Source organism: Papio anubis, chromosome 12, assembly GCF_008728515.1.
Source record: "Papio anubis isolate 15944 chromosome 12, Panubis1.0, whole genome shotgun sequence".
NCBI classification, from domain to species: Eukaryota; Metazoa; Chordata; class Mammalia; order Primates; family Cercopithecidae; genus Papio; species Papio anubis.
In genome coordinates, this window is record NC_044987.1 from 20,010,996 (window position 1) to 20,038,767 (window position 27,772).

Genomic DNA, 27,772 nt, shown 5'->3' on the forward strand with positions numbered 1-27,772 from the left:
TTTTTGAGACAGAGTCTTGCTCTGTCGCCAGGCTGGAGTGCAGTGGTGCGATCTCGGCTCACTACAACCTCCACCTTCCAGGTTCAAGTGATTCTCCTGCCTCAGCCTCGGAGGAGCTGGGACTACAGGCGTGCACCACCACGCCCAGGTAATTTCTTGTGTTTTTAATGGAGACGGGGTTTCACCATTTTGGCCAGGATGGTCTCAATCTCTTCATCTTGTGATCCTCCGACCTTGGCCTCTCAAAGTGCTGGGATTACAGACGTGAGCCATCACACCTGGCCTTGTTGACATTTAACTCACAAATAAATACCTTAACATGCTGTCTAGAGAAATTGCTCCTACATACTTATTCTTAATTACGGGGGATTCAAGCAATTCTGAGTTTTTATAGCATCCTCAAACTGAAAAATCTTCAAAATTAGCCATTTTTTCCTTAATTATTTAGTTATGTATTTAAGAAATAGAGACAAGCTCTTGCTATGTTGCCCAGGCTGGTCTAAAACTCCTGGCCTCAAGCAGTCCTCCCGCCTCAGCCTCTCACAGTGCTGGAATTACAGGCATGAGCCACTGTGCCCAGCTAAAACAAGTCAATTTAATGCCCTTAAACAATCAAAATGTAATGCTAAGGAAAATAAAACAATACAAGCCAGAACTGGAGTGCAAAAGCAAAAACCTTTTGGCTATAGATTTGTGAACTAAAGGGATCCTTTCCCAAGGGCATGCTGGAAATACAAAAAATGAAATGACAGAAGCTTCCCGTGTTTCCCTCCTTCCTTAGGCAACGTCTTATCCTATTTCAGTTTCCTGAAACATATCTGGTTAAGACTCTTGTGATTAAAAAGACAAAAACAAGTATTTATAGAAGTCCATCAGATTCCTCATTAAAGCTGAAGTCACACACCAGAGACCAGTGGTCTGAAGGATAATTGAAGGATGGTAGCCAGTTGGGTCCAATCTGTTCTTCAATGGGCAGATCAAGAGCTGACCTTACATTTAGAGCATGTTTAGAATACCAGATGTAATCCAGGGTGTGCCTGCCCTCCCCTGGTGTTCAGATCTTCCAGGTAGTATATGGGGGTTCTGACTGCCTACCAGCACTCAAGGGCTTGTAGGCACTGCTCAGGTTGAGGCTGGAGGAAGCAAAATGTTTCTAGGCCTCTTGTGTTGGTTCTGCATTGAAGTCCCCTCAAACAACAAGGGGAATCTTGGCCCTTGAGTGACGTTTGGCAAGTTCTGAAGAAGGTCACAGCCTTGAGCTGATCAAAATTACTCCCAGACAATGCGTGCTTTTACATAGGTGACACCGATGCAGAACTGTTGGTCTGACTCCTTGCACTCTAGGAACTGTGCAATGGCCACCTGATTGGTTTTCAGTGTCATGGCCATCAGCCTAATATTGGCAGTGTTCACTAGTTTGATTTGGTTTTGGAGGAAAAATTAGGTACAGCTGTCTGGTCCATTGTTTTGTTCTATACTTAGACAAGATGATCAGGGCTTGAGGAAAAAAAAATGTGCCTTGACAGCCCAGCCTCCTGAGGAGTGGCTGGAAGGTGTCAAAATACTGTTCTACCTCTTGGAGGCACAATATATCAGGCTGGTAGAATAGGATTTCTTCTAGCATGAGATGCTTCCTTTCTTTTCACTTGAGTGCTTCCAACAGGGCATTGTACAAAGTTGTCTTTGTCTTTCCAAGAGCTTGGACGAAGTTGTTCCATTGCATGACCCTAATAGGTAGGTAGTTACTGGAGCCACAAAATCTCTCTGGAACCAAGGAGGTTAAGTATCCAGGACAGCCCTGCATTCCTCAAAAAGCTCATTAGGATCTATGGGCTCCAGATGTTCTAGGTCAGGTAATACCAAACACTCTGGGTGCAGGAGGCAGTACTGCTGTTCAGTGTCTTGGCAAGAGCACTACAGTCTGCTCATATTATTTCAATCGTACTTCGACTACCCATACAACCATTCTGCTTTTCACCTTCTCTACAGTATTAAGTTACATGATATATTCAACACTTTATTATAAAATAGGTTTTCTGTTAGATGATTTTGCCCAACTATAGGCTAATGTAAGTGATCTGAGCACATTTAAGGTAGGCTAGGCTAACATGTTTGGTAGACTAAATGTATTAAATGCATTTTTTACTTAATAATTTCAACTTACAATGGGTTTGTTGGGATGTAACCCCATTGTAAGTCAAAATGCATCTGTACCGATTCATTCACCTTGAGTTTAATAGAGGGGAAATACACCTGGACGATCCTAAGAACACAGCTTGCAGGACAATTACCGAACAGAACGAACCACCAAATGAGAGGCCCCCCAAGAGCACAAGAATGGCAAGCTCTACTAAGCAAATATACTTATCATTTTTCAAGCTGTAGTTATATTTAAACCAATTCGCACTGCAGTTCATTTCACAGAAATTACTTCATAGCTTCAGGACTCCCCTGTGAAATCCTAAATACCAGCACTACAGCACTACAAATTTAAACTTAACTTAAAAATAATGAACTAATCACTGAACCAGCATGTCTTCATATATACCTGCACTAGACTGGTTCTGTTTCACTCACAGGCTGCCACTTATTTTATTAAAATTCAACACAAGCTCCATTAAAGGACAATAGAATTAGCTACGCAATTAAGATACAGAAGACAGCATTAAAGCAGTAAGGTGCCTGTTCACGTAAGATTTAAAATGAACACCAGGAGTTGAAAATTTTTAAACTGGCTTGAACAGTTGAACTGGTGAATAAACCAGCCAGTTGTGCGGAAGAAACCTTGAGGCATTAATAGCAGTATCTGGTTCCTATGAACCTTTCTTAAGCCCAGTGTTTTCTTATCTATCATTGCATTCAAATTTAACATTCCTGAAAGACAAGTTAGGGCAAAGACCCTTTTGCCAAATTTTAGTTGGAAACACTAAACCAAGTCAAGGTCACACTATTGGTGACGTTTACAACAGTGCTCGGCACGATGCAGGCAGTCATAGGCATTAAGTGAACACTGATTTAAGATAATGCCTCCAGCCTCATAACTAATCATAGTACCCTTTATTATCAATATTCATTAGCTATCATTACAGGATGCTCACTGTGCTGCGCTCAGAACTGTATGAATAGCATTTAAATTAATTCTAACAATTCATTAAGTAAGGTTATTAACCTCATTTTACAGATATGGAAACTGAGACTTAGAAAAGCAACTTGCCAAAGTCACTCAGTATGTCAGGAGTCTGAACTTGAATTAAGAGTTTGACTCAAGAGCCCTGTTCTTAACTACAGTTGACCCTTGAACAACATGGGGGTTAGGGGTGCCAAACCCTCGTGCAGTCAAAAATCTGTGTATAATTTTTGACTCCCACAAAACTTAACTACTAATAGCCTACTACTGACCGGAAGCCTTACTGATAATATAAACAGTCAATTAACATAGATTTTGTATGTTATATGTAATAGATATCACATTTTTTATGCAAACATCAGGAACAATATATATATCATATTCTTACAATAAAGTAAGCTCTCAGAAAAGAAAATGTTAAGCAAATCTTAAGGAAGAGACAATCAATTGACTATTCATTAAGTGGAAGTGGATCATCATAAAGGTTTTCATTCTCATCATCTTTAGAGGGCTGAGAAGGAGAAAGGGGAGGGGTTGGTCTTGTGTCCCAGGAGTGGCAGAAGCAGAAGAAAATCTGCATGTAAGTAGACCTCTGCAGTTCAAACCTGTGTTGTCCAAGGGTCAACTGTCCTACCCAATCCTGCCTTCCAAGACACTGAAGTTGGTGCACGAGCTAAAACCCATGCCATTCCAGAAAGAAGTGGTCAGAAAGATCAACAGACTTATGTTTTCATAAATTCATTCTTAGTAGACTCATGAATTTCAGTCTTAATTCACTCGTTTGGAAAAAGTTACACTACAATCCCTCTCTCCACTGATACAGCTGTAGTATAGGTAACACAACTTAGTACATGTTAAAACGTTACTCAAATGAAAATATTATGGGGTTATTCTGATCTACTAGCTAGTGATCTCTCTGTAACTATCACACATCAAGATCGCGCTACTACGTTCATATCTGTAATAGAATAGACATGTAATTTGACATCACCACAGAAGTCTTCTCACCTAGTGGTTCTCAAAGAAAGGAAAGAAACCTGTGGGCCTTTCCCAATTTTGATTTGACTTCAAGGGGCATTTATCAGAATGAGGTGCACAAAGCAATGAGATGTGTTCTACAGATGATTCTATTGCACACTCTGGCTAGGAAATCACCTTTAGTACTGTGGTCTAGAATATGTAAACTTAGTTAGTATGTTCCAACCGAAATCCCTTCTCAGCTACTTACCATTAGAACTAGAGCAGCAAGCTATTTACAGTCTGTAAACCAAGCAGTCACTGCTGTGCATATAAATAAGCCCTAATTATTACTCGCAATAAACCTTAGTTATAGAATCCATCTGAATTGAATTCCCTGAATGTAGCAGAGTAGCCTAGTCCGGTGCTGTTAATTCAATAACTCTAACAATGAGCCCAAATCTGCTTCTTTAAACTTATCTATGGTTATTCTAAAGCAAAACACGTTCACTTCCTGTTTGACCTGAACTTATTAATCCATTCCTAACTGCATTACAAGGGTTTAAACATTAGCCATATCACTTCAAAAAGAAAAAGCCATCTTCTCCCGATGATTAAACTACTAAAGAATACATGGTACAGAAAGGTTTGCATTTCAATAGAACTAGCTTTATTTACTTATTTATTTATTTATTTAAACAAAAGAAATGATTTAAAAGCAAATGCATATATGTACCAAGGGATGGACATGACCTGGTACTTACAAAGGAGCTGCTGTGTCATAATGGAAACAGCATATTAGGAGAAAAATAGTATTTCGTGTGCTGTCTGCTTGAGTAATCAATCTGGAGATGCAAGTTAACCGAAGGTGCTCTGCCAAGCCATCAGTGTGAGAAAAAAAAAAAACCACCAGAAGTTGCCTCCAGATAACTATGTAGTGGCAGCGTGATAACCGGCATCAACTCACGGTCTTCTCATTTTCCCCATTTTCTATAATTTTCCTCTTCTTTTCATCTATTTTTTTCTTGAAGATGTTATTTCGGTAAAACTGAAGTTCTTTGATGCTTTCGCTAATGTCGTCAAGTGCCCTGTAAGCAAACACACCACATTGAATGAACTGTCCAAAACCGGGACATGAAAATCATTTTAAAAGTACGACTGTTACAAAATGACTTAAGAACAATGGGTGCTACTGTACATGTCACTATCTAGCATCATCAAAAGTAGAACATTTCAGAAAAGCAATTTTCTTTAAATGTTTTGTATAAACTTTTGACAAAAAAATTGGTAAAATATAAAAGATTAAACTTTCCCAAATTGTTCCCTAAGATGGTGACATGTTCCACCGGGAGAAAAAATAATTCCAGGGTCAAATAAGTTTAGGAAAAACTAGATTAAACTTTTTACTGAAGTAAAAAGTTGGAAAGCATTTCATATACTGATGTGTATTATGAACTCTCAAAAGGAAGCTGTTCTATATTTCTAATATATTTATTAATTTTCTAAAATTAATAAATTTTAGTATTTCTAAAACTTAATCGACCACATTTGCAGAATACTTATAAACAGCTCATGGAACACAGTTTGAGAAACACTGCGCAATACTTAATGGGGCCCCTGAACAAAACAGACTGACATACTTGAACAGAAGTCGTCACTCAGTCATCATAATAAACATCAATTATCAAACAGTACCTAACCATACCAGAGGATCTACCTCCTCTCATGGTGATTTGTGCTATAATCAGTGGCAGCCTGCCTCCACCTAAGAGCCTTTCTTTTCTTCCAACATGTTGTTTCCCATCTGTTGCAGTCTGAGAAATCAGGTAACCAAGATTATTAGAACAGTGTGCAAGTAAATCAATAAGCTCTGAATGATGGGCCAAGGGCCACTTCTAGAGAATACCCGGCACAAATTTTAGTGCAAGAGTTTTATGACAGTTATTTGTGTGGCTAAGGCAACCATCTGCTTTCTTCCCAGGTCTTGGATATATGTCAGAGCTGAAGCTGCCAAAATTATAGCCTCTGGCTAAATAATGGTACACAATCTCTTATCCACAAAACTGAAATCCAAAACATACCTGAAAACCCACAGTACTTTCATAACCTATTATGTAGCAAAACCTGAGCAATCTTAATGTGAGGCTATTGACAGTCATCATTAGTTATGCCATTTGGTGTGAATATACACGTTTCACTACAGAAATATCTGTGTGTTTTATTATGGGCTGCTTCTCAAACCTTGTTAGGGATGCTACAAGATAATAAGCAATACAGACATAGTGTTACCTTTCTAAAATCTGAAAAATTCTGAAATCCAAGACATACCCCAGTTGTTTCAGATAAGGTATTCTAGGCCTGTATGCCTGTGCTACAGTCAACATACACTCAATAAAATAACATGAGAATGCCCGACTTTTCAGGGATTGGTCTTTCTCTGTTTGCTTAGAACTGTGCAAGGTACATCGTAGGGGCTCAGTGAATGGTTTAACAAATGCTACCCTTAGAAGCCAGTTGCTAAACCTTCCATCAGGTTTCATGTTTCTCCTGAAAGACCACAAAATCAAAAAGAAAAGACCAGTACAGGACACATGAATATATAGGATCTTTAAACTCCTTGTCAACTTGTACCTAAGGCTACTGGCTTAAGAGAAACAATCAGAAAAACTATAACAAGTGTCAAAGTAGGCAACTATATTATACGATTGCACACAAAGTGTTCTGATTTCAAAAGGCTGCCAGTCCATATCCTCTGTGGGAAAAAAGTTAACACGGTTCATTACTAGAAAGATTACAGATTGTTTTATCATGCCTATAAACCAAGCTATCTAAGAGTTTTAAAACAGCAATAAAGGCTATATAACCCTCTCAGAATGGAACACTGGAATCTGACCAGAATTCCTAACAGGAAGAGAATGTTATGTTTATGCTAGTCGAACTTTATCTTTTCCCCAAGAAAAAAGAGTTAAGGGACATTTCAAGCAGTCAGGAATTTGGGAGTTAAGTGCGTGTCAGACTGGAAAGCGCTTGGTAGAACTCAAACTTACCTATGAGAAGCAGCCTTCTTTGGTGCAAATTCATATTCTTCTGGATACCAGCGTCTATACACAGCAGAAATGGAACTCTCAAAGGAAGCTGTCTCAAATACACTGAATAATTACCTCCTTCAAGTAATCCATTAACATTGAAAATGGCATTTGAGTCATGATTCTCAAGTTGCTTCTTTGCCAGGGCCTCTATCTTCCACCCTCTCCTCTCTTTCTTCTGTATATTTTCTATGAGCAAGCTCATCAGTGTGTAAGATTGCTAAATCTGGAAATCCAGCCCAGCCCTCCCTAGAGTTTCTGTCATGGATATGCAACTGCCCACTAGATACCTGCATCTAAAAATCTACCAGACACTTCTAATTCAACATACATCAAACCACACCCATCATCCTCAGCACCTCCCCTGCCCCATCCACCATACTCTTCCTCTTCTCTTCTTATTTGAACACTGCCATCGGCCACCAAAGCTGCTCAAACTAGAAACATCAGAATCACATTATACCTCTTCCTTTTCACACCACCTCATTTGAACACTGAGTGTCTGTCAATTGACCCTCTCACATTTTTATCATACAAGCCCCTCATTTCCATGCTCTGCCCTTTCTCCAGTTCATTCTTCTCTCCAAGATGGCGGAAAAGGCTCCTTTCTATCTCTCTACCACTTTTCTTGCCACCTTCAAATCAGAACAATCGTATCACTCACTCTTCTACCTACACTTTCTCAAAGGAACCCATTCCTTGCAAGATCACAGTGAACTTCACTGGCATGGCATGCAAGCCCTTGAGGCTCTAGACCCATCTCCCACCTTCTCCAACCTCATGCTTTGCATTCCAGCATTAATGGTTTGTGATTCATTTAACACATTTTGCCTTAGCTTCCTGCTCCCTCACATTGTTATACTTCTGTCTGCTCTCTCTGAATGCTCTCTCCTCAACAAAATGCCTGGAAGACTTCCACTCTTCTTCAAATCTCAGTTTCAAAGCGATTTCCTTCCTACATAAAGGTTTCTCTGACTCCCCATTCCTCTTGCTCCAGCACAGTTAGATGCTGCTTCCCTTGTGACCTCAGTAGTCCATATGTACATTTTCACTACAGGAGTCATGAGAGAGTATATTTTTAGGGTGTGTTTTTTACACATATGTCGATCCACTACTTTCTAAAGTACTTAAGAGCTTTTCATCTATATGTTCCCAGTCAGAAGACTTCCATATAATATTAATTAATCCAGAAAATTTATTGAGCACTTATTTTGTGCCAGGCATTGGCTTATTTACTGGGAACATGTCTGTTATTGTTTCTCCCAAATCTCACCAGTCCAGGATAAGTTAAGGTCCTATGCAAGCAAGAATGGGATGAGGAAGATATGAACCCACTTGGCAGCCTTAGTTCTATAGCTCTATCCAATTACTTTTCACAAGTTCTCAATTAAAACATGCTAAATGAGGTAATTTAATGGATCCTAAATATAGCCCTTACCTGCACAGTTCTTTAACAGTGCTCACATCAATTATTCTATAATGAAGATGTTTCATGAACTGGGGCATGTATTTGTCAAGAAACTTCTTATCTTCATGAACTGAATTTCCTAGAAAGACACGAAGCATACTGCATCTCTATATTTCTAGTAGTATACAACAGGATATCAAAATTCATAAAATGTATTTGAAATGGAGATGATTTTTTAAAATTCAAACAATTCCTAAAAGCACCTCTATATTTCTAAATCAGGTTCGGGTAAATGTGATTAGCTTACAAGTACAGATTTGCAAGTACTTAGTCAGTTTAGCTCATTATAAATTTGTAAATGACCTCTCATGAACAGAAGGACGAATCTATCATTCCACATGCTTGATGTAATGCACAAATCTATTTGTTACTTTTTAAGGTCATACCAGATATGCAAACTTTCTCCCAGTGTCACAAAATTCACACCACTAACCCTAACAATTTAACTGAATCACATAGGTAGATAAACCTTTATTTACAATCCAAGTTTTTCAATAAATGAGACCTTTAAAACACATACCAGCCACATTGGCTGGGGGAAACATTGACACAACATATGCTCTAGTACTTAATGTCAAAACTTATTTTTATAAATGTTTAGGAACAGTATTAGTTACCACATCAACTTACATATACAAAGGCACATATACCTTCAGAGAAACATTAACTTCCCTCTGGCAATGTCACCCCTTTAAAAATACTGGGAGAAGAGGCCTAGTCTCTTTAGAAAGTCAGTGTCATAGGGGAAAAATAATAGGTGGAAAGTTTTACATTAAGAGACTAAAGAAATATAACTAAATGAAATGCATGAGCCTTGACTGAATGCTGGTTCAAAAACAAGTATTCTGGGGAACGTCTAATGTGGAGTACATATATGATACTCAATAATGTTTAATTATCTTCAATTCAATGACACTGTATTACATAAGAAAATGTCTTTACTCTTGGGAGATGTTTGAAGAAGTATTTAGGAATGAAGTGTCCTGATGCCTGCAATTTCCTTTAAAATGTCGAACAAAATATAGGTAAAACAATCAAGGCACAAGGTTAACAATTACTAAATCCACTCCCCACTCCTCTGTGCATGTGAAATTTTTCCATCATAAAAACATGGGGGAAATTTTTATTAAGATTTCATGTCAGGTTTCAGGGCATTTTCCCAATACTCGTGCTATAAACTACACAAAGAAACTTGAACAGAAAAGTAAGATGTGTAACCCAAAGCAGGGTAAACGGAAGACACGGATGGGTTCGGCTGGTCTTTCTGGAACTGCAGTCTCTTGAACCACTACATATGGAAGACTATAAGATATACATAGGATTGGATTTTACCTGCAAGTGGACAGAGCCCTGGAGGAGTCTGCTGTCGTACAAAGGACAGAAATTCATACTCTGCCTGCTGCAATGTAATTGTACTCTCCTTCACTGCCTTGGTAAGGCCAGACTGCAAGAGAGAATCCCCAGCCCCCCACCAAAAACACATGTGAAGTCAGTTTTCGAAGGCATCCAGAAATGAAACTTCACTTTTAAAATGGGCAAATATAACTACAAATAGACCATTTTCAAAGCTCAAGTTCAAATTGCAACTGTCATCTTTCCACCATTTTTTTCCTTAAACAATCCAAGCCAACTCAGTTATGATCCTGACTGTTAATAGCATTTCCACAGTCAAAAAAGATGGTGTTCAAAGTCCAAGGATATTAACCTCTGGGAAGAAACAACTATTAACAGGAGGGCAGCAATCCCCCTTCTCTGAAAGTTGATGTCTAACCTTATCCAAAAGACTGACTTGAGCAATACTTGACAATCCGCAATGCGTTCGCGACAGACTGAATGTAGGAGAGAAAAAAAAGAGGACATTCAGGAGAAGATGATCTCGAGAGGTCCCGAAGATGAAAAGCAAACAAGCAAGCAGTTTCCCAGGCTTGCCAAGCAATCTTCTCTAAGCCTTTTTAAAATACCATCCAACAATGGTATCGGATTCAGGTGTGGGAGCAAAAAGCTTTTTACTGATCCCCGAAGCAGCAATCCTGTTATTTGGTAATGTTACCTTCCCATGATGCTCCTTACACCAATCTGACATGCTGTCCAGCAACTCATCTGGTTGTTTTATAATCAGGTTAGGACCCTGTGGATGGGAAACGCCATCAGTCACCAAGAACCAACAGGAATAACCTTACTTTCAGAGGGAACGTTTAAGCTGTTTTAAGGACTAAATATACATATCAGAGAAAGTAAGAGATAAGGATACTTTAAAAGTGTTCCTCCTTCATTCCAGCACTGTTTATTAAGGCAAAATAGAACACACGTACACACATACACAACTGAAAACTCAAACGCCTACAAATAGATGACACAGATATCTATCAAGGGTCAGCAAACTATGTCCCCATGCTTCAGCTATTTTTTTTTTTTTTTTTTTTTTTTTGAGACGGAGTCTCGCTCTGTCGCCCAGGCTGGAGTGCAGTGGCGCGATCTCGGCTCACTGCAAGCTCCGTCTCCCGGGTTCACGCCATTCTCCCACCTCAGCCTCCCAAGTAGCTGGGACTACAGGCACCCACCACTACGCCCGGCTAATTTTTTGTATTTTCAGTAGAGACAGGGTTTCACCATGTTAGCCAGGATGGTCTCGATCTCCTGACCTCGTGATCCGCCTGCCTCGGCCTCCCAAAGTGCCGGGATTAAAGGCGTGAGCCAACACGCCCGGCCTCAGCTATTTTTTAATAGCTAGAAAGCTAAGAATGATTTTTACATTTGTAAAAGATTGTTTAAAAAAAAAAAAAAAGATGAGAACATATGACTGTACTCAAAGCCTAAACTATTTAATACCCTGCCCTTTCCAGAAAAGTCTGTCAACCCTTGATTACGAGTTCATTTTGAAAAGTGTCTAGGCCAGGCATGGTAATAATCCCAGCACTCTGGGAGGCTGAGGTGGGAGGATCACTTGAGGCCAGTAGTTCAAGACCAGTCCAGGCAACATACCAAGACCCCATTTCCACAAAATTAAAAAAAAAAAAAAAAATTAGCTGGGCATGGTGGCATACCCCTATGGTCCTAGCTTCTCAGGAGGCTGAGGCACGAAGATCACTTGAACTCAGGAGTTCAAGGTTACAGTGAGCTATGATCATGCCACTGCACTCCAGACTGGGTGACAGGGTGAGACACTATCTCTTTAAAAAAAAAAAAAAAAAAAAAAAAAGGCCGGGCGTGGTGGCTCACACCTGTTATCCCAGCACTATGGGAGGCCAAGGCGGGCGGATCACGAGGTCAGGAGATCGAGACCATCCTGGCTAACACAGTGAAACCCTGTCTCTACTAAAAATATAAAAAATTAGCCAGGCATGGTGGCAGGCGCCTGTAGTCCCAGCTACTCGGGAGGCTGAGGCAGGAGAATGGTGTCAGCCCGGGAGGCAGAGCTTGCAGTGAGCCGAGATCGCGCCACTGTACTCCAGCCTGGGTGACAGAGCGAGACTCCATCTCAAAAAAAAAAAAAAAAAAATTTATCTATATTGCAGGTGAAAAAAGCAACTGCAGAACCATATATGCATACATATGATTTCATTTACACCTGTTTAAAAAAAACACGCATTTATATAAGCATACAAAATATCAAGACAATACGTAAACTTGGAGTAAGATGGGGCAAGAGAACAGGACAAAAATCCAATAGTTTACTATACATACACTTTGGATAGTTACACTGTTTAACAGTATTTTTATATTTAAAAAAATTTAAAGAGGCAATTGTTGATATCTGAAACACACACACACACAAAGTGGTCCTCAAATTCTCGGCTCCATTTCACAGAATATCCAAGTGTGAGTCTCTCAGATAAGTCCTGGCAGTTAACAGCAGCTGCGGCATTAAAGCAAGTCACCTTAGCTGCTCCCTCTGTAAGATAGTGATAATAATAAACTGCATCCCTTCCCTCGTAGAAATGTTAACAGGATAAAAGAAATTATAGATATGAGCTCTTTGAACTCTCCGGTAGAAAAGTATTCTATAAATCCAAGGTATTATTACTACTAAGGTGGTAAAAACAGTTTGCAATCACTTAAAGAAATGGCCAGAATTTAATTAAAATACGCCTGACATCCTACTACTAAAAAGGAGGTTTAGCCAAACAAGAAAACTGGTGTTGGCAATCTCTGCAGAGAAACAAAAAATTTTGCTTGGATAACGTACGTTTTATGATAGTCACGAAAAAAAAAATACTCATACTATTAAAAAAATACTAACAATGATGGAAAAATCAAACTACTACAGATATAATGCTAGATACCTATTCTAGATCCCAATTTAGCAAGCCACGGGACCACACCTACAGAAAAATTTTCAGAGTAGTATGCCTGCTCTTCTACCAACATAAAACATTTTTCTCAGACTCTTATAAAAGAATAAAACATACTGCAGAACTGATAGCCCCTAAGCTATTCTTTTTTTTTTTAAACATCTTTATCCTCATCTGACTTAGTCCATTTACAAATGCTGCATTCATCTGCAGCTGTGTGAATACATACCCAAATTTCCTCCAGGGTACATATCAACCTACCGGTCCATTAAACTGTCAGTATTTCACATTATATCAACAGTCTAAAGGAAACACTCTTCTTCAGCCAAGGGTAAGTTAGGATGGTAAAATAAAGACACTTCTCTTCACTATTCATCTCCAGTAAATCCCAAGTAACAGAAAAAAACAACCAAATCTAAAAATCAGGGCTTTATTTATACAAAGTTAAAAAAAGTTGTTATGATGAGAAATACAAAGTCTCATGATTCTCCTACAGCTGATATGTGGGGAGGATAAGCCTGGTACTCCACAAACACAGTCATTCATCTAGAAATACGTCCTCACCTCTTTTACCTACACAGCAAAACAAACAAAAGTGTTAACTGCAGATTTACGAAATTTATCCAGTGCCAGCAACGTTATCAATGCTACCCTCTAGGAACTTATTTTAACAAGACTCTCTTTTCCACAAACATCCCTACTTTGTTCCTATTCTGGAGTTTCTGGCTCTGAATACTGCTGACAGTCTAAAACAGAATTATTCAGGGTCAGGGATTTCACCCCCTACCAGATGGTGTCACATCCTTGTTAAATGTTTCATGAGTGGCTGAAATGCAGCAGGTGTGTTTCATTTGTTTTGCTAAATGTTTCCGTTGAAAGTAGCATGCAAAAACCTTAACCATGCCCAATCTGTCAACAAGAGAATACTTTATGGGTGTGCATTAACAGAAATTCTAAAATCTTAATATAGATCTAGAAGAATCACATGACCTAGTTGAAAAGGCAGAATTGTAAATATGGAGTCAAGTTAAAGTCAAGGTTATGATATAAAGACGCAAACACTGGCATGAGTCACCAAATCTGATGGGAGGACAGTTGGCTGTCCTACTTGCTAGGAGCACCTTACTGAGACAGCCTGAGTTAAACTATTGGCTCCCCTAATAAATAGCCACTGGGGCCTCAGACAAATTACCCAACATCTCTATGCTCAAGTGTCCTCATCTATCAAATGAGCATTACAACAAAACCTAACTTACAGTTGCTGTGAGCACTAAGAACAAAGACGTATAAAGCACTTAGAAACTGTACCTGGCATACAGTAAGCGCTCAGTAAATGACAGAATTTATGTTTCTGTAAATTTCTGGCATGGCTAATTAAAAAATAATGCTTAATTTTTAAATTTAAATTTTTAATTAATTTTTCACTAGGCTGTGAGATGGATTACTTTGGTTCTAGTACCACCCCTACCATGACCTAGCACATTACCTTAATCCATATGGACCTCAACTTTCTTATTTTTTAAATAAAGAAGCTGGAAAAAATGATGGGTATATCTCCAGTGCCCTTTAAAAAGTATGACTGTATTACATGGTATCACGTACTTCAGCCAAAATGTTGAGATCAGAGTCCGTTATCAGACAGGCCATCTCAATAATCTGGTCCTTCTCAATGTCCAATCCTGTCATCTGCAATTAAAAATAAATATATAACACACACAAAGCCATCATTCTGGCCTCTTTTACCCAAGTTTATTTAACAGAAATTCCCTCAAACATAGTCAGCTTGTAACCCATAGCCGAAACAGAAGAGAAGAATGCTCCTTGGCCAACTACTGAAGGTACTAAACACGAGTCCTCGTTTATTCAACAAACATTTACCAAGGGCCTGCTATTTGTCAAGCACTGAGATTCTACTCCGGGACAGATGCAAAGTAAGTAAAACTGAGTGCTGACATCACTCACTTTTGGAAGAGTTAGATAACTAACACCACGACGTCTCTACAGAGTTCACAAAGTTTTCACATTAATTACACCACTTGATCTTCGCAATCTAATGGAAAAACTACTGTTATTATCCTCACTTCATATAAACTGAGGCTCAACGGAGAGAGGAGCCCTTGTTTCAGGCATGGAAAGCCTGAAGGGATAGGAATTGGGTTCCGGTCCCAACTCAGACTCTCACTAACAGCACGACCTTGAATGAGTTGAATCCTTTCTGTGGGCCTCAATGTTCTCACTTATGGAATGAGGGGTAGGGCTGAGTCATCTCCGGAGTCCCGTCTGACTCTAACAACCTAGGGTCCTTTAAGGATTTAGTTGGGGGAGGCTAAGAAGAGCCGCTGCCCCCTCCCCCACTCCAGTGACCCAAGCCCAGAGACGCCAGAGCGTTAGGAAAAGTCCACATCTGGGCTGAGGGGTGGGCAGGAGAGGAAGCCACACGGAGGACTCCTCCCTTGTGGAAAGAAGCCCTACAGCCCAGCAGTGCGCCCCACGCCCGCAGGACTCCTGCCTCCGGACTTGCCCTGCGCCGCCCCTGGCCGGCGGCGCTAACCTGCCACACCTGAGACCCAGACCCCCGCCGCTCTCCCAGGACAGGCTCGGCTCCTCGGTCCCACGCGCGAAACCTCACTCGCCTTCCCCAAGCCCCCCGCCGACCTCACTCACCTCCAGGTCCACCCAGACCATCCGCTGAGCCATGCTCTCCCCTGCCGCCATGGCTGCGCCACCTTCGCGTACACCTCGCGTCCCAAACCGTCCACGACTCCCACCTACACCCCGCAACAGCCTGGAGCCCAGGGAGCCGCCTAGCATCACCCGGCACCAGCAGCCACTGCCCCAGTCTCGTAGCCGGCGCTGGCGCAGGCGCAATAGTCGCTAAACGTCGCAAACCCGCGGGGAGGCGCACGAGCTGAAACCACACGTCCCAGCGTGCGGTGCGCCGGCTCGCCCTCAACAGCCCGGCTTGGCTGCCGAAGGGAATGATGGGACTTAGAGTCTCACCTGCGGTTGCGACCGGATGCCCCACCCCCGCCACGTGTTTTTCGGGTGTTACTGGACGCGCTTGTTTTGCACTGCTAAGTTTGTTTGCTTCCAGGAGTTATTTCCTGAGTTTTGGTTAGTTGTAACCGCGCAGTTAAAAAAGAACTCTTACTTTGGTTGGTTGGAAAAGATCTGATTATCTATGTATGGTGTTTTTTTCATGTATCTCTTTCCTTTTTTGCTTTTCTTTCTTTCTTTTTTTTTTTTTAACTTACCTGCCCCTCTATTCCACAAACTGTATATTTTCCTCATTTTTTTGGGACCAAGAGGCAGTGTGCTTTTGGGGGCCAGAAGGCCATTAACATTATCATCAAATCATTTAGAAATATTTACATGAGATCTTGTCTGAGAAATCATTTAGCACGTATTAGGTGTTCAGTCAAAGTTGGTTACCTTCCTTCATTTTGTTATGGGAAAAGGGTCCTGATCCAGGCCCAAAGAGTGGGTTCTTAGACCTCCTGCAAGAAAGAGTTCAGGGCGAATCCATAAAGTGAAAGCAAGTTTATTAAAAGTAAAGAAATAAAGAATGCCTACTCCATAGGCAGAGCAGGGGCATGGGCGACTGAGTATACTTACAGTTATTTCTTGATTGTATACTAAAGGGGTGGATTATTCATAAGTTCTCCGGGAAAGGGGTGGACAATTCCGGGAACTGAGGGTTCCTCCGCTTTTAGATCAGATAGGGTAACTTCCTAAGGTTGCCGTGGCATCTGTAAACTGTCATGGCACTGGTAGGAGTGTCGTTTAGCATGCTAATGCATTATAATTCGTGTATAATGAGTAGTGAGGATGACTAGAGGTCATTTTGTCATCTTGGTTTTGGTGGGTTTTGGCCAGCTTCTTTACAACACCCTGTTTTATCAACAAGGTCTTTGTGACCTGTATCTTGTGCTGACCTCCTATCTCTTCCTGGGACTTAGAATGCCTAACCTCCTGGGAATGCAGCCCAGTAGGTCTCAGCATTATTTTACCCAGCCCCTATTCAAGATAGGATCACTCTTCAAATGCCTCTGACAATTTGGCCAAGGGTTATCCCTTATTCCTTATGAAACGTGTCTGCATGATGACAACTTGCTGTTCTATTATTAAAAGTTCTCAAAGTTAAATCTCGCCCTCTTATAACAAATCTATGCAGTAAACTAACTTAAAATGAACTGAAACAATTCCGCCTGCTCTGTCATCATCTTTGGCTTTGATCCAGGTGTCTTTAATCTCCTGCAATGATAGCTGTAATGTCCAGCATTCCTAGGAGTCCAGGTGGCCAGCATCAGGACCTTTAGCCCTGAAATGTCAAATTTTGTGAGTCTCTTAAATCTTGGCTATCCGGTAACAAATTTGTGGCAGAGTGCCACTTTGTCACAAATGTCAATCTGGGCTTTGAATTGTAATCTCTATGTATTTTTCTGAAAGCCATATTGCTACTCATTACAGAGCTTGTGGTCCATCCTACCTGGTGAGCTGGTTTTATGAGAGAGAAACTTTTGCCTAATTGGAGCTTTAAGGAAAGTGTAGGGTACTGGATTTCACCTTCTACTGATTTTCTGTACCCAACCCATGACCTGCAACGGCCCAGAGAAACTCTTTGAAGGGTCATCAAAAGGTATGCGCAGATTATACACATAAAGACTTACTGTGCACAATGCATATATATTTTACCTGCATTGCCTGATGTCACATTGTTTTGCTATAGTTTTTTACTCATTTGTAGCCTACTTTATAAAAAATGGTCTGCATTTCTTCTTTAGTTTTTTTGTTAGCTTTAAACTTGATTCATTGAAAGTAGAGTCAGTTGAGTCCGGGCGTGGTGACTCACACCCGTAATCCCAGCGCTTTGGGAGGCCGAGGTGGGCGGATCATGAGGTCAGGAGTTCGAGATCAGGCTGGCCAACATACTGAAACCCCGTCTCTACTAAAAATACAAAAATTAGCTGGGCATGGTGGCACACGCCTGTAGTCCCAGCTACTGAGGAGGCTGAGGCAGGAGAATCACTTGAACCCAGGAGGTGGAGGTTACAGTGAGCTGAGATTGCACCACTGCACTCCAGCCTGGGCAATAAAGCAAGACTCCGTCCCAAAAAAAAAAAAAAGAGTAGAGTCAGCTGAAGTACAGAAGGCTTTATCAATCAGGCTTGTTATGATCTTCTTAAAGTATTATGTATTTAAAATTTTAAAGAACACTATTTTTTTTCAACTTTACTACTGGAATAATGTTTCTAATAGGACATGGCTAAGGACACACAAACCCTTCCTTCTTTTGAGAGATAACTACTTTTTTACATATTTTTTAATTTTTATTTTTTAAATTGTGATAAAAGATAGATAATACAAAAATTTACAATTTTAGCCATTTTCCTTATAAAGTAGGCGTCCCCAACCCCTGGGCTGCAGATCGGTGCAGACGAGTAACAGTCCGTGTCATGTTAAGAACTGGGCTGCTCTGCCAGAGGTGAGGGGTGGGGGAGCGAGTATTACCAGCTGAACCCTGCCTCCAGTCAGATCAGCAGTGGCATCAGATTCTCAAAGGAGCACAAATCCTATGTTGTGAACTGTGCATGCGAGGCATCTAGGTTGCATGCTCCTTATGAGAATCTAACTAATGCTTGATGATCTGAGGTGGAACGGTTTCATCCTGAAACCATTACTCCCCCACCCCCATCCATGGAATAATTGTCTTTCATGAAACTGGTCCCTGGTGCCAAAAAGGTTGGGGACCACTGGTATAAAGCATGGTGGCATTAAGTACATTCACATTGTTGTGCAACCATCACCATCATTTATCTCCAGAACTTTTTCATCTTCCCAACGGAAACTCCATCCCATTAGACACTAACTCCCCATCTCCACCCATCCACTACTCCCAGCCCCTGGCAACCACTATTCTACTTTTTGTCTCTAAGAATTTGACTACTCTATGTACCTCTTACAAGTAGACTTATGCAGTATTTGTCTTTTCATATCTGGCTTATTTCATTTACTATCATCTCTTCAAAGTTCATCCATGTTGTCATGTCATGTTGTCATGTGTCAGAATGTTCTTCCTTTTTCAAGCTGAATAATATTTCATTGTATGTATGTATCACATTTGTATCCATTAATCCATTAATGGACACTCTTGTTGCCTCCACCCTGTGGCTACTGTGAATATTTACATGGTTTTAAATTTTAATTGTTATATTTTATTTTATTTTTGAGACAGGGTCTCACTCTGTCACCCAGGCTGGAGTTCAGTGGCGTGATCACACCTCACTGCAACCTCCATCTCCTGGGGTCAAGTGATCCTCCCACTTCAGCCTCCAAAGTAGCTGGGACTATAGGCACAGACCACCACACTGGGCTAATTTTTGTATTTTTTGTAGAGATGAGGTTTTACCATGTTGCTCTGGCTGTCTCGAACTCCTGGGCTCAAGCAATCCACCCATCTCAGCCTCCCAAAGTTCTGGGATTACAGGCATCAGTCACTGCAACCAGCCCTAATTTTATTTTTTATTGCTCCCTTCTTACCAGTGACTTTCCCAGCCCAGTTTTGTTCTTCCCAACTGTTTAACAAAGATCACTGTGATAATCAATCCACAACTGACCCCCCCACTTCCCTGGTCCCTCTTTAGAATTATCCCAAATTATATCTTTAAAAGTCCTTCTCAGCCAGGCATGGTGGCTCACACCTGTAATCCCAGAATTTTGGGAGGCTGAGGTGGGAGGATCACTTGGGACCAGGAGTTTGAGACCCACCTGAGCAGCAAAGCAAGATCTCATCTCTAAAATAAATTAATTAACTTAAAAATTTTAAAAAGTATTATCCAGATGATATAGTTTGGATCTGTGTCCCTGCCCAAATCTCATGTTACATTGTAATCCCCAGTATTGAAGGTTGTACCTGGTGGGAGGTGTTTGGATCATGGGTGTGGATTTTCTCATTAAGAGTTTAGCACCATCCCCTTGGTGCTGTCCTCATGATAGTGAGTGACTTCTCACAAGATCTGGCTGTTTAAAAGTGTGGCACTTTGCTACTCTCTCTTGCTCCTGCCCTGGCCATGTGACATGCTATTGCCTCCTTTGCCTTCTGCCATGACTGTAAGCTTCCCGAGGCCTCCCCAGAAGCAGATGCCATCATGTTTCCTGTACAGTCTGCAGAACCATGAGCCAATGAAACCTCCTTTCTTTATAAATTACCCAGTCTCCGGTATTTCTTTATAGCAGTACACAAATGGCTTAATACAAAAAATTGGTACAGAGAGTGGGCCATTGCTATAAAGGAACCTAAAAATGTGGAAGCAGCTTTGGAACTGGGTAACAGGCAAAGGTTGGAAGAGTATGGAGGGCTCAGAAAAGACAGGAAGATGAAGGAAAGTTTGGAACTTCCTAGAGACTGGTTAAATTGTTGTGACCAAAATGCTGATAGTGATATGGACAGGGAAGGCCAGGCTTAGGAGATCTCAGATGGAAAGGAGGAACTTATTGAGAACTGGAGCAAAGGTCATGCATCTTATGCCTCAGCAAAGAGCTTAGCTGGATTGTGTCCATATCCTAGGGATATGTGGAAGTTTGAACATGAGAATGATAACCTAGAGTATCTGGTGGAAGAAATTTCTAAGCAGCAAAGTGTTCAAGAGGTGACATGGCTACTTCTAACAACCTGTGCTCAGATGTGGGAGCAAAGAAATAAGTTGGAACTTATATTTAAAAGGGAAACAGCATAAAACTCAGGAAAACCTGCAGCCTGGCCATGTGGTAGAAAATAAAAGCAGCCTCGAGACACTGCTCCTTACATACAACTGCTTGGGCTCCAGTTGCCACTCTAAGGGGTGGAATGACATAGTTTGGATACATGTCCCCACCTAATCTCATGCTGAATTGTAATTCCCAATGTTGGAGGTGGGGCCTGGTGGGAGGTGATTTGAACATGGGGGTGGGTTTCTCTTGAATGGTTTATCACCATCCCCTTGATGCTGTTCTTGTGACAGTGAGTGAATTCTTGCAAGATCTGCAAGATCTCGTTGTTTAAAAATGTGTGGCACTGCCCACTCCCTTGCTCCTGCTCTGACCGTGTGATGTGCCTGCTTCTCCTTCACCTTTCGCTGTGATTGTAAGTTTCCTGAGGCTTCCCAAGAGGCCAAGGAGATACCAGCATCATGCTTCCTATACATCATTTAGAATCATGAGCCAATTAAACCTCTTTATAAATTACCCAGTTTCAGGTATTTCTTTATAGCAATACAAGAACAGCCTAATACACCTGGCATGGTGACACATGCCTTTAGTCCCAAGTACTCAAGAGGCTAAGGCAGGAGGATCATTTGAGCCCAGGAGTTAAAGGCTGCAATAAGTCATGATCATGCCACTACACTCCTGGTGACAGAGTGAGATTCTCTCTGGAGGGGAAGAAAAAGGAAAAAAGTCCTTCCCTACTTTCTCTTAGGAGAGGCCCCTGGTTCCTCATGTTAACTGTTACAGGAAGTTCATAAAGCTAACATTGTTACAATTATGTTATTTGGGAACTTTATCTGATATACTTTATCACCATTCTATTAAACTAGACTTTAATTTACAGAATATATTTATTTTATACTTTTATAGTACTAGCATAGAGCCACGTAGTAACGTTGGTAGTACTGGTTAGTGGTCACCAAAGTATTGAGACTATCTCATGCCTGTAAACTGTCCTGTGTTTTATAAAGCACTTAAAAATATGCAGTAGGTACCCAATGAATACTCACTGGTTAATAATGATATCTCTTCTCTTCCTGTTTTGTGAAACTTTATCTTGATAAATGTTGATATAAGGGTTTATTGCTGATAACTGAAAACTGCTATTTACATCCCTCCAGTGGTCTGGGAAGGAATAAAGGATGACAGATCTTTTGGCTTTACCCTCTGTCGCTGTAAAAATGCAGGATAAAAATAGTGTCCAAACTTGTAATCTTCAAAATCCACCTTGTACAAAATGGATACTCTAAAAGTTTTTATGAAATTTGAATTGCCTTTTTTCTCAGTTTCACAAAGAATTACTGAGTACTTAGTGTGTATCCAACACTATGCTAGAATACAAGAATAAAAAATACATCTGTTAAACTGATATTTATTATACTGGAGGCTATAGGTATTTAAGAATTTATGAACTTGGAGTTGTTTCTTTTACAGATAAGGAAATGCCTTTAACTTTCCCACCTGTAAAATGGGTTATATGATGATTAAATAAAAACATATAGAACACTGTATACATTATGTAGTAGGTGCTCATTTGCTTTGTTTCTTTAAGCAAATAGGAGATACAAGACAATATGAAGAAGATGGTGCCAATGTTTTAAAGAATTATAGAGTGCTATAGGAATAAAGGGAAAGGGGATTCATTTTGACTGAAGAGACACAAGAGGATGAAATTGGGTTAGCTCTTGAAAGAAGAGAACTATGACAACAATTGCTGTGGGTAACAATATCCCAGACCGACAGAATACCTTGGACGTAAGCAACTAGGATAATCGTGCCTTTAAGTGAAAGAGAAGAACAGGAAGAACAGGTAAGAGTTGATGAGTTCAGTTTTGGAAAGACTGAAGTTGTGTTTTCAGAGGGAGATCTGCAAGGGGATATCCAGCAGGCAGCTGGAAAGAGGGCAGGGATAGAGACTTGCACTTAGAAGGCAACTACATAGAGAAGATAGCTGAAGCTATGGGAGGTAAAGCAATTGCAAAGTTGTCTAAAAAGTGCAGCTATAAGCCCATCTTAACCTTGAGAATTTTATTTCTTGCAAACTAATTAGCACATAAAGCAGATCCTCAATTTAATTTGTGCATGTCGGCACATATAGAACAAATTGGTGCAGCAAGCCCGCCTAAAGTCTATTTCTTGGAAAAGTAAGGAGTGCCCTGGGAGAAAACTCGGCTAAAGGAAATATCAGCCAGAAACAAAGAGCATGGTACAGCATGAAAGCTAAGTTGGAGGTAGGGAGAGAATAATTCTGACAGCACAGCAACTATCATGTTGATTTGCCTCCTAGCCTAGTCCTTACTGGACTCATGTCTAAGGCCAATGGAGGACAGAGAGCTGCAGGTTTTCTAAACGGGCTTTTTCCATTAAAAGCACGTATAATAATGTATCACACAACACTGATTGAGTTCTGTGGTAGCGCAGTTTTTAAAACAGACAAAACTGAAGCAAGGCAGTAGCAGGAATGGGGAACAGAGAGGAATGTTTCCTCTTCGCTTCTGATATTTCCTTCCATGTGGAAGAAGTGCCTCTAGCATAACATTCCTGGCCCCTTGCACCTGACTTCTCTTATTCCCCTGTAAAAAGGTGAAGTAAACATCAAGATTTGGGACAGAAATTAAACACGGGCAATCTAGCGCCCTCTTTATTTTTCTCACCACTCCTCACTAAAGGAAAAATCCAACTACATCCTTGCTCACTTCACCAGAAGCCACACTGAAACAATGGCATTGTGAGAATTCTAGTATACTTGCCAACCAAAGCAAAGACAGTGTCCTGACAGGCAGACTTTTTAGGAATCCTAGAAATGCTTGGGCAGGAGGCTTTGGGGAGAGCAGTTATCCTGTGTTATTCAGGTGGGGGACATCAGAGAGTTATTTCTGTCAGTGTGGTATCACACACTTGCACCCACATGCTATTGAGATTTAACCACCTCCCATACTACCAACTTACCTGGTGATCTCTAGATGTCTTGATAACAAGCTTGAATTGATTAGTGATTCTCATTGCAGCCAAATTCAGACAATTCTATCATTTTGAAGAGTCCAGTTTCAATTCCATGAGAAATTGTGACATCAAACTAGAGTAATCTAAATAATTATTGGACAAAAGGAGATAGGTGTGAATAAAGATTCAGTGCGGGCCATGTATAATAATAATAAGAAAAAAAGACAATAGGCTTTGGAGACGAACAAAGCTGAATTCAAGCCCTATCTCAGCTACTTTATATCTGTATTTCCTGAAACAGGTTGACGCTTGCAAACTAATTAGCATATAAAGTAGATCCTCAATTTAATGTGTACATATTGGTGAAAAATATAGAACAAATTGGTGAAAAAGCCCGCCTAAAGTCTATTTCTTGGAAAAGAAGTGCCTGGGAGAAAACTCAGCTAAAGGGAAAAGCAGCCAGAAACAAACACTGTAATCTTTTTGAGATTCATTTTCCTCCTTTTAAAAATAGTTAAAGCACTACTTCATTTGAAGAATGATTGTAAAAGTTTGAGATAATATTTGTGATGGAAGCATGATGCCTGGCACATGATAGGTCCTTAATAAGTAGTATAAATAAATCACTTATTATTATTTAGTAAGTCCAGTCCACTGAACAATTATAAACACCGATCACTTCTCATCTTGTAGCCAACATTTGAGAAAACAGATTGTGATGGAGACTTGATAATTGCCTATCAAATACACCTCTTTCTTCGTTAATAACATATTTTTGGTGTTTATCTGGGCACTTTGACATCCTTGTGGCTGGGTATGGTCATGTGACTAAGTTCTGGCCTATGAAATTATGGGATTTCCAAAAAGTTTCTTAAAAGGAGTTGACTTAGCTGAGAAAATGTTCCCGTGGCCAGGTTCTTTTGCCTGTAATCCCAGTATTTTGGGAGGCCTAGGTGAGAGGATCACTTGAGCTCAGGTGTTTGAGACCAGCCTGGGCAACATAGCAAAACCCCATCTCTAAGAAGAAGAGAAAGTAAGCGCTCCTTTACCCTTCCTGATATCTGGAATTTTGGTTTGGCACTGATGCCCCAGTGTCTATCTTGAAACATGATGTGATTTTGAGAATGAAACTAGTGGTGAGGACAGTGGAGGACAGTGAAGCAGAAAAGAACCACCTAAATCTCCTGATGGTGGCTCAGGGGAGCTTTCATTCTAACTGGAAACTTGGGTCATATAAAAGAAAATCCCTAGTAGATTAAGCCACTGTGTTTACCACCTAACCCAATTTCTAACTTATACAGAACTCACTTTGGAGAGTGCCTATATTTAAATGGTGAGTAAGGAAAAGAACTCAGAAAAGGAAACAAATAGCTGTTGGTAAGAATGGGAGGGAGAGATTCAAGAAAATGCAGCATTACAAAATTAAAGGAAGAGGAAGTTTGAATGAAGATGTGAAGGCACTGGTATCAGACTCAGGATGAGGTCTCAAAAGATGTCATTGTATTTCTCACTAGAAGCAAAATTCTGCTGCAGCTTGAGAAACAGCAGAATTGCAAGTTGATAAAACACAGGAAATAAACGTTCTCTCTTGATATCTTAGAGAGAATGAAAGACAAGTAGTAAAGGAACAAACTTTGCTAAGAGTAAACAGTATATTGCAGCCAAAAGAAAAAGCTCAAGAAATGAAAGAGGCGGAGAGAGGAATAAAACTTAGAAAGGGATATATGCAAAAGATTCTGGAAGAACAAAACCATAGGCACAGGTGCACAGCTATTGGACAAGCCTTGGAATTATCATTTTAATAAAGGAATCTTCTTTGAATGAACTTGTTTTTTTTTTAATAATTATGTTTCACTGACAAAATTTTTTCAGATGTAAGTGCTGACAACAGTAATTTTATTTCTACCTGGTAAATTAAGTACCATCTTCAAATACTTGCTTTACATTTTAAATAAGCATAACAACACTCAATATTTAATATTGAACAGGGAAAGATTTTACAACAGAAATCTTCATATGGAAACGCAGCTGTTGGGGAAACTACATAATTAGCTTAAATGGGCCTTCTATTTTTTTACAATTGTAATTGACAAAGAATAGACTGAGAGTAAACTAATATAGCAGAAGCATGTTCAGGAAATCAAATGCTCTTCAGAGCTTATCATGTACCTCTAAATTTCAGTCCCCATTTTGTGCCACAACTGAAGTTTTTAATAATATATTTTTGTTTCATCTAATTGCATTTTGTTTTACAAAAATTATAAAGGTGATAACGCTAAACTTAGGCATTCCCAGAAATGCAGACTCTACAAACTCCTCAGTCCTATTTCATTCCAGGAATTTATTGTCCCTATTTTGCTTCCTATAAAATCAATAAGACAAATTATATGAATGTATTAATTTATTGCATCTACACCCAAAATATGTTTATCTATTATGTATACATAAAAAATAAATTTTTAAAGCAATAAGAAATATGTACTTCACTTTAGAAAACACTTTGATTACTAATCCTAAACAGGAGGACAGCTCCCATTTCCTGTCTCCTGATTCAACACTGACCTCAAAGTGGTCTATTAATAATTTTATTCCAAAGGGGAAAAATAGAGAATAAAAAATGACAGACATAAAAAAAAGTTTTGGTTTTTTTTTTTTTTTTTGCCACATATAAACAGTTGTTTCCAAAGCAAAACATTTCATGGGGGTTAGAGAGACAGAATATGTGACACCTCAGTGTGTCACTGTGGGTTTAGGAGTCAGAAAGATCTACGTTCAAATTCTGACTCTACAGATCACTGCGTGACCTTAGACTAGTAATAAAACCTATCTAAATTGCTTTTTCCTCCATTTACTTTTTTTTTTTTTAAACTATCCCCTACTTTTAGAAGTTACTGTGAAGATTACATCAGTTCATGTGTTAGCCACATCTTATGATAAATGAATGAAATTATTTATAATTATAATTAAATAATAAATGAAAACTATTTTGTTATATTTGCTTCTCTCTCAGAAATACATTTTGGCAGATATTTGAGAATTTTTTTAAATAGATACTCCTTTTTCTTCTGTTTAGATTCTTAAAATTCTCCAAGGGCATAGCAACAGAGAACAGGACATTTTGCAATTCAAAAACTGCTATGCTTCCTTCTTTTTTTTTTTTTTTTTTTTGGAATTATGTTTCTGAAAAAGTTAGTTGAGTGAGACAGGAAACAGAACAATACATATATTCAAGAACTTCTTGGCACTGGACCACTCCTAACCTGCTTAATTTTTTTTTAGGTTAGTTGTTTTTAAGAGCTGCTCAAAAACTAATCACCTATTTATTTCTGTAGGAAAGAAAATGTGAACGTTTTGTGGTAGATAACCAAGTGGTTGATTAAAATAGAATTATTTCTATTCACTGTAGTCAAAAGGTGGAAATGACCCAAAGTGTCCAGCAACAGATGAATGGATAAACAAAATGTGGTGCACGCATGCAGTGGAATGTTATTTAGTCATAAAACGAAATGAAGCTCTGATACATGTTACAATATGGATGGCCCTTGAAAATATTGTGCTAAGTGAAATAAGCAACACATAGAAAGACAAATATAATCACTGTCACTTAACAATGGGGATACATTCTGACAAATGTGTCCTTAGGCGATTTCATTATTGTTCAAACATCATAGAGTGTACAAACCTAGATGGTATAACCTACTACATGCCTGGGCTATATGGTATAGCCTATTACTCCTAGGGTACAAACCTGTACAGCAGGTGACTGTACTGAATACCGTAGGCAGTTGTAACGGAATCGTATTTGTGTATTTAAATATATCTAAACAGAAACGGTACAATAAAATATGGTATTATAATCTTATGGGACTATCATGATATATGCAGTCAGTCATTGCCTGAAATGTTATTTTGTGGTTCATGACTACATTGTATTATTTCACTCATATGAAATAACTGAAATACACAAATTCATGGAGACAGAAAGTAGATTAGAGGTTACCATACTTAGCGGGTACACAGTTTGGGGTGATGAAAAAGTTTTAGGGTGATAGTTGCACAACTTTGTAAATGCACTAAATGTTCCTAAATTGTATACCTTAACATGGTTAAAATGGCCAATTTTATGTTACATATATTTTAACCCAATGAAAAATTT

The 27,772-nt window shown here is 39.7% G+C and overlaps 1 protein-coding gene and 1 pseudogene across 2 annotated transcripts; both read right to left on the reverse strand.

The window, feature by feature from the left end:
• Positions 1 to 201: 201 nt before the first annotated feature.
• LOC100997873 lies at positions 202 to 2,417 on the reverse strand (annotated as a pseudogene).
• A 2,314-nt stretch (positions 2,418 to 4,731) lies between these two features.
• Positions 4,732 to 15,879, reverse strand: REXO2 (RNA exonuclease 2). Of its 2 annotated transcripts, XM_003910733.2 has the most exons (7): positions 15,595 to 15,879; positions 14,533 to 14,616; positions 10,689 to 10,766; positions 9,971 to 10,082; positions 8,609 to 8,717; positions 7,132 to 7,185; positions 4,732 to 5,172 (listed from the first exon to the last, which is right to left on the reverse strand). In XM_003910733.2, exons 1-7 carry the CDS (start codon positions 15,739 to 15,741, stop codon positions 5,043 to 5,045), a joined length of 714 nt encoding a protein of 237 aa, XP_003910782.1. In that variant the 5' UTR covers positions 15,742 to 15,879; the 3' UTR covers positions 4,732 to 5,042. The 2 variants fall into 2 exon arrangements, with proteins under 2 accessions (XP_003910782.1, XP_009185591.1); XM_009187327.1 differs by lacking the exon at positions 7,132 to 7,185.
• Positions 15,880 to 27,772: the final 11,893 nt, after the last annotated feature.